The 7,659-nt window shown below is 39.8% G+C and overlaps 1 protein-coding gene across 1 annotated transcript in view; it reads right to left on the reverse strand.

Moving 5' to 3' along the window:
* fam81b (family with sequence similarity 81 member B) overlaps positions 1–7,202 on the reverse strand; it is an 11,121-nt gene extending 3,919 nt beyond the window's left edge. Inside the window, exons 1-4 of the mRNA XM_017451451.3 lie at positions 6,747–7,202; positions 6,301–6,419; positions 4,194–4,323; positions 805–911 (exon numbers count right to left, since the gene is read on the reverse strand). Of these exons, the coding sequence (XP_017306940.2) occupies positions 805–911; positions 4,194–4,323; positions 6,301–6,419; positions 6,747–6,938 (548 nt within the window). The 5' untranslated portion in view covers positions 6,939–7,202. The remainder of the gene's footprint in view (positions 1–804; positions 912–4,193; positions 4,324–6,300; positions 6,420–6,746) is intronic.
* Between the last annotated feature and the right edge of the window lie 457 nt (positions 7,203–7,659).

The raw sequence follows: 7,659 nt of genomic DNA on the forward strand, positions 1-7,659 counted from the left end.
AATGTTTAGAGAAGTCCCAAAATATTTGGGTAGCTCCTTTAAGTCATTACCCAGTACTAACTGTAAGGGTGCAAATCATTTAAAAAGCAAAACATAATAATAATAATAATAATAATAATAATAATAATAATAATAATAATTCATTAGATTTATATATTTTCTAGACACTCAAAATGCTTTACATTGTATGGGGGAAATCTCCTCAAACCACCACCAGTGTGTAGCATCCACCTGGATATGCCACGGCAGCCATAGTGTGCCAGAACACCCACCACACACCAGCTATTAGTAGAGAGGAGAGGAGAGAGTGATGCAGCCAATACAGGGATGGAGATTATTAGGGGGCCATGATAGATAAGGGCCAATGGGGGAATTTCGCCAGGACACTGGGGTTATACTCTTTTACAAAAAGTGTCCTGGGATTTTTAATGACCACAGTGACTCAGGACCTTGGTTTAATGTCTCATCACAAAAAAAATAATGCTGTTTATATACTATAGTGTCACTGGGACAATAGAACCCACCTCAGAGTGAGCCCCCCCCACTAATACCATTTCCAGTAGCAACCTTAGTTCTTCCCAAGAGGGCTCCCATCTAGGTACTGGCCATCTTCAACCCTGCTTAGCTTCCATGGAATACCAGATGAGAACTACAGGGAGCTACAGCTCTAACAACAAACACTTTCTACACTTAATATCTTCATGTATTATTAAGGTTATATAATATTTTCATAAATTCATGCTAATTTTCATAGTGTCTGAGGTGAACTCTAGACTATTCTGTGATTTAAAAAAATGACCTTACCTTATTTCAAGCTGTTGCATGTCTCTCTGTATGTCTCTTGTAGTATTCTTCTGGGACACAATCTGCTCTGACTGTGATGTCTCCAACCTTCCCAAAGACTCTGAAATCTAATAAAGGAGATGACAGGCAAATCTGGTATTTTAGATATGGATTATAAAAAGGTCATCATGTATCTCCTTTTATTGTAATACAGTTCTGAAGAATTGCAGAAGAAAAGCCATGTTGATTAATGTGGGAGCATGTTGGGTGCCCGCATGATGCTGTGTAACTGATTTACAGCATTCATTCTGCTTTGTCCAGGTTAGTATCACTGTGGTTTATATGACTAATATAGTTTATATTGAGTAATTTAGCTTATATTAGAATTTTGTTGGGGGGCTGGTGGGGGGGGGGGATAGAAAATTTTAAAATATTGCAAGCAAACAAAAATAATAATTGGGTTGGATTTGTTACAGGAACGAGAAGATTGGTCAGAATTCCTTCAGGAGCTAGTGGGACTGGGATTTTTGCGCACACCTTTAGTAGGGTCCTTGAAAGAACTAAACACACTGAGATCATCAATCTACTTGGAACTGAACTACACACTTTCCTGGCATGGTGATCTACAGCTCTGTTGCTTTGTCTGTTTAGACATATTGTGTGGTTGTTTCTGGCTTTCACTGATTTGATTTCCTGTCTGTTTCAGTTACCTTTATGGCACCTTGAGAGTGCTCTCCCTTGATTTAATGTATTTACATCATAGTGATTTACTGTGTGTCACTGAGCTCTACATTCAATACAGCAAGTGAGCTTTTTAAAAGGAGAATGAGAACAGAGCAGTTCTCCGATGGAAATGAGCTGCAGCATGTCTTAGGGTTGAGGCGGTGTAATAACTCACACAGGTCAAAAACATGTACCTTTATGTGCATCCAGAGCAATTTCTAGCTAGATGCAGTATAAGAGGTCATACAGGGGCCCCGGGACACTAGGGGGCTCTGTTAAAATGCAGGATTTAATATATACAGATACCTCTGAAAGTATTAGAACAGTAAGTCTAATTATTTTGTTTTTGCTGTACACTGAGGACATTTGGATTTGAGATCAAAAGGTTGAATATGCGATGATCGATCTGAATGTCACTTTTCATTTCTTGATCTTTACATGCGATAAACAATTTAGAACAGACACCTTTTGTTTGAACGGACCCATTTTTCAAGTGAGCAAAATGTTATAACATGTAACTAACAGGTGTTTCTTGTTGCTCAAGTGTGCCTTGACTGTTTAAACAATCACTAGCTCTGAATATCTACTCTTGGTTTGAGCCCTGGGTTTCGCCTGTGAAGACTGCATTTGTTTATAAAGGACAAACCAACGTGAAGACCAGAGAGCTGTCTCTGGGAGAAAAGCAAGCCATTTTGAAGCTGAGAAAAGAGGGAAAATCTTGATTCTTGAACAAGCATTGGGCCTGGACAGTACAACAATTGGGAATGTCCTGAAAAAGAAAGAATCTAATAACTAGACATCAAACAGGTTGGTCAAGAAAAACAAGAGCAGGATCATTGTGAGAGCTGTGAAGAAAAAAAATCCAAAAACAACAGCCAGTGACATCACCACCAACTCCACATGGCAGGGGTGAAGTTATCATAATCCACCGTTTGAAGAAGAAAAGAAAGCGCAGGCCATACCACAAAATGCAAACCACTCATCAGCAGTAAAAATCAGTAGACCAGATTGGAATTTCTGGAAAAAAAAATACTGAGCCACAAAAGTTCTGGAAATAAGATTAACCTCTATCAAAGTGATAGAAAAGCCAAAGAGCGAAGAAATAAAGGATCTGCTCATGATCCAAAACATATGAGCTCATTGGTCATGCACATGGCTGCTTCTGGAACAGACTCACTCATCTTTATTGATGATGTAACTCATAATGGTAGCAGCAGAATGAATTCAGAAGGCTACAGAGACTTTCTGTCTGCTAATTTACAGAGAAATGCAGCCTACCTAATTAGGAGAAACTTCATCATGCACAAAGACAATTACCCCAAAACACACTGCCAACTCAGCAAAGGATTTCATCAGGGGGGGAAAAGTGGAACGTTTCAGACTGGCCAAGTCAATCACTAGACCTTAACCCAACTGAGCAGCATTTCACCTCCTGAAGAGGAGACTGAAGGGAGAAACCCACCAAAACAAACAACAACTGAATGAAGCTGCAGCCTGAAAAGACATCAACAATTTGGTGATGTCAGTGGGTTGTTGGTTTGATGCAGTTATTACAAGCGAATATTAGGTGTTATTAAATTCAATTTACTGTACTTTAAGACTATCTGTTCCTATACTATACGTTTGCCTACATTTTTTTGCCTACTTTTCACCTAAAATATTTGGGTGGTCTTCCACCAACGGTGTCATGTTCTAAATTGTTTAACACATCTAGATGTTAAATTGGCCTTGCCGTACTTTCGGAGGGATGTGTTTATAGAAACAGCCCTGTGATAAACAGATGTGTTTTAAGCTGCTGGTTTTCTATTTCACACATTTTCTAACATACCATCAACCAAAACTACTAGCACCCTTCACTATCCGTCCCTAACCCCAAACAAGGTTAAAAAAAATGTATTATAGTCTTAAATTTGTACATATCATCTTCAGTTTAGACCACAGGTATTCAGTTAGGGTTTACAGAGATGGAAATGGCCTCTGCAAATCATTGATTTTCTGTTCTTCGAACCAAATTCTGTTGATTTGCATGTATGTTTGAGTCCATCTTATCTATCTTGAAATATCCTTCTACAATCAAATCTTTCTGGGGGAAAAAACCTCCCTGGTATATAATAATGTTTATGATCTCATCGGTCTTCACAATTGTAAACAGCCCTAAAGCATCAATGATCCACAATACCACAGTTGGTGTCAGGTGGGGTGTCGGGTATGCATGGCCAAACATGTAGTTTCAGTGGCAAATTTCACGTACTGCATTTTGTAGTCTGGTCTCTATTTTTTCATGCAGCCCATCCATATTGCTATTTTCCCCCATGTTGATACAAAAAAATAATAATTGAGTCAAATGTTGACAATGACGCCTTTATTTGTCACATATACATCATACAATGCCCCTGGAGCAGATAGGGTGTTGCGCACGGGCCCAACAATGACAGCATGGCATGTGCTGGGGTTTGAAAGCCCAACCTTCAGATCACTAACCCATAGCCTTAACCACCTGAGCCCTAAGAAATCATGAGAACTAGTAAGGTTTTACACACCTTTAGGTAGACTGACTGCATTTACTGCTGTGTTTGTTATACTGATCTCTTACACAAGGCAAGGTTACAAAGTTTCCTGAACTTCATCAGATTTTTTGTAATACATTTATAAGGTTTTCGTTTTCATATGAATTCATAATGTCTCACCTTGAGCTCCAAGTCTCTGAGTCTGAGCTCAATTACAGAATGCATCTCAGTGACTTCCTGCTGGAGCGTCAGGATTTCCTGTCCTCTAGCCGTAACATCCACAGACAGCTTGGCTATAGTGGCATCACACCTAGTAACACAAAAATAGCCTTAGATTAATGGTTCAAGAGACCTGGGGTATCAGTGGCATGTGACATGGATGGGTTGAGGTACCCTTGAGCCAAGGCCTCAGCAATGTACTCTTTCTTGGCTTTGGATTCTGGAAGAGAAAGGGAGTAAACACACCCTCTAGGGGGAGTAGTGCCTGCCAACCAGCAATAGAACAGTCCCAGGGTCGGTGGGGTGGTAACTTGAAGGGTTTATCCTTGCTGAACACTTAATGCAAGTTAGCATAGCGTGCTGGAATTCTCAATTTATTTTTGGTTTCTCAGGATTTCTATAAGGGTAGAGTGACATGGAAGAGACATACAGACTTTAAAACAGGTTTCTCTCTGATCCCCTCTGCAGGTTTGGAAAATCTTCTATATTACACTGATCATCTATTGAATCCGCTGTTTATGATTGCAGAGTAACTGGCCTTGGGAGGTTACAGTGGTTTGGAGGTTGTGCACCTTAGCTGGATCCATGGTAGCAGGCGAAGCCTTCGTAATGCAGGACTCAGAGACATTGTATAAGGTTCCATATGCATGAGGTTTATTTGGACAAACCATGAACGGTCAGAAAAAATTCACCAACAACATAAACAAATCCAAACCACAATCCAGAATCGGGGTCAATGTACCAGGCGGGATCAAAATACCAAAATAGCAGAATAAATGTCAAAACAGAATGTCAAGGCAAAGGGCCAAAGATAGATCAAATCAAGGCAAGGCAAGGTCAAACACAAGAATCTATCCACAAAAACATGGCTCAGAGCTCACAAAACTGTCAGGGAAACTGTAAGGCTTCACGTGGAAGTTCAAGTTCATATGCTTTAATATTGCAGTTCAACAGGACAAAGGAAACACCACCAAAGAAGCGGGGTTAATATTCAGGGGTGGGCACCTGCTGGTGGTCTGGAGTGAGAAAGCCCAGGCTAGATGTCACAGTCTCATTAGTCCACAAGAGAATTTTAACTAGAACATGGAGGACATTGAATCCAAGTAGTCAGCTGTCTCAGTCCTGCTTGCCTTATCTGCCCCTACACAATAGAACTCAAAAGAATGTAAGCAAGGAACCTGTTTATGGAGGTACTTACACAGATCCTAGCATAATATATAGTGGGGGCCAAAGAACAAGCAGACAAAATCCATATTTATGCTGCATGATGGCATATGTAGTGTTGCCACCTAACAGCTCCACCAGCTTCAATTTGATGCTGAGCTCGAGATGGGTTTCCTCTCACTGTATGAAAATATGCCAGTATGTGGATTGCCTCAAAATTGCCCTTAGGTGTCAATGAATTGTTGTCCCGGTGTAGACTGATCCTTAATATGGGTAACTAAGGCAAAGGATTAAAGCATTGAGAACCTTACAGTTTCTGTTTTTTTGGTGGACTGTAAAGACGGCAACACCGAGGAAAATGTCAGATGTGTACCTAGTGTGGGTTCCTTATTTCAGAGGTAACAAAAACTCTCACACCCATATGTGGGCCTTCCCCAATCTGTTGCCACAAACTTGGAATCACACAATTGTCAAGTAGAACTAAGGACTCTAGCCCAAACCTGTTCCAGCATGACAGCACCCCTGTGCTCAAAGCAAGGTCTAGGAAAACATGGTTTGCCAAGGTTGGAGTGGAAGAACCGAGTGGTTGGAACTGAGCCTTGACTGCAACCCTGCTGAACCCCTTTGGGATTAAGTGGAATGTTGAAAGCCTTTCCAGAACAGTGGTGGCTGTTATAGCAGCAGAATGGGGACCACCTCTATGTTAATGCCCATGTTTTGGAATGGGATCTTCAACAAGCACAACTGGCTGCAATGGTCAGGTGCCCAAATGCCTTAGGCCATATAGTGTGTGTATGTGTGTGTGTGTGTGTGTGTGTGTGTGTGTGTGTGTGTGTGTGTGTGTGTGTGTTGTATGTGACTGTTTACACTGACATTTTACTTTCATGATTTTTTAAATCGATACCTGGCCACTCTACCCCGAAGATCTCCAACCACAGCCAAGTTCTTGTGATCCAGGCTTTGAACTGCAAAAGTTGTCCCTGATGCTATACTGTCCCTCTGAACAATCTGAGCCTCCAGCACCTATGAGTAACAGTTGAGTTGTTATAACACTAAGAATTAAATAACTGACTGTTCATTACAACAGTCACTCTGCTAAATAAATTAGTTTGGAACTAATTTAACTCCTTTTGCAACCAATGATGCAGTGACACTGATTTACGTACTTAATCTACTCGTATGCATTTTCAAATCTGTCTTAGCTAAATCACACTTGGAGAGAGAAATTGTGGCAATGTGTCACATGATTCGTTCTCCCCCACATGGTCAATGACCCATTTCTTAATTCATTCCTAAGAAAGTGAATATAGACTCAATTTCTACTTTAACTATCAGTAGACACTAGTATACCTGAATGTCCTTGCTGAGGTGTTTGACAATATTTGTGATGATATGTATGTGGTTTTCTAGTAGTTTCCTTGCAGATGCCTCCATCAAAACAGATCCCTGTGTGGCATGCAGACTGCTGACCACATCTTCTTTGATCCTGAATGCCTTCTCTAGCAAAGTGGCCAGGGTTTGTTCTGGTCGGCTCATCTCCATATATGCTGGCCTTTGTGAACAGGCAAAATATACATTTATAATTTACAATGGAGTGTTTCAAATCGTAGTTAATATTATGGTTAACTGTTATGAGAGAACTTCTTATGCGAGAACTTTTTATCTTGGGGTTTAATTTCATGAGAGATAGATAGATAGATAGATAGATAGATAGATAGATAGATAGATAGATAGACTTTCTTGCAAAAATACTGATATTATGTAGACATAATAAATACTATGTATATGTGTAAATGCGTATAGTGCTTATATGTCACTTTTTTCATTATGTGTACACACTGTAAAAACAAGTATTTTTTTCCAATAAATGAAAACAATAGAGCAAAATAAATGCAATATCCAATGATATATTATTAATAATAGACTAAGTAAAATGTGTATTGGTCTAGAAACACCCTACATGTAGTGAGGTAGATCTATAGATAGATCTGAGAACTGCAATCTTTCCCATTTTGCATGTATCTCAAATCATGTATAGCACAACAGTTACAGCATTTAAAACCCAATTTTTCCATTTTTTTCCCAGAACTCATTAACAGCGCCATATGATGGGTTTTTCCAGGTCACCACGCCTATGTTAATAGTTACAATTAGAGAGCCTGGCAGTTGGGTCTAAACATCTTAATAAGCTGAGAGGCACAAAGTGCCTATTAACAGTGTTTCTGTTAAACTCACTTAAATCTGTGAACACCCCTGAGGACCT

This window comes from Ictalurus punctatus, chromosome 22 (assembly GCF_001660625.3).
Source record: "Ictalurus punctatus breed USDA103 chromosome 22, Coco_2.0, whole genome shotgun sequence".
In the NCBI taxonomy this organism is placed as follows: domain Eukaryota; kingdom Metazoa; phylum Chordata; class Actinopteri; order Siluriformes; family Ictaluridae; genus Ictalurus; species Ictalurus punctatus.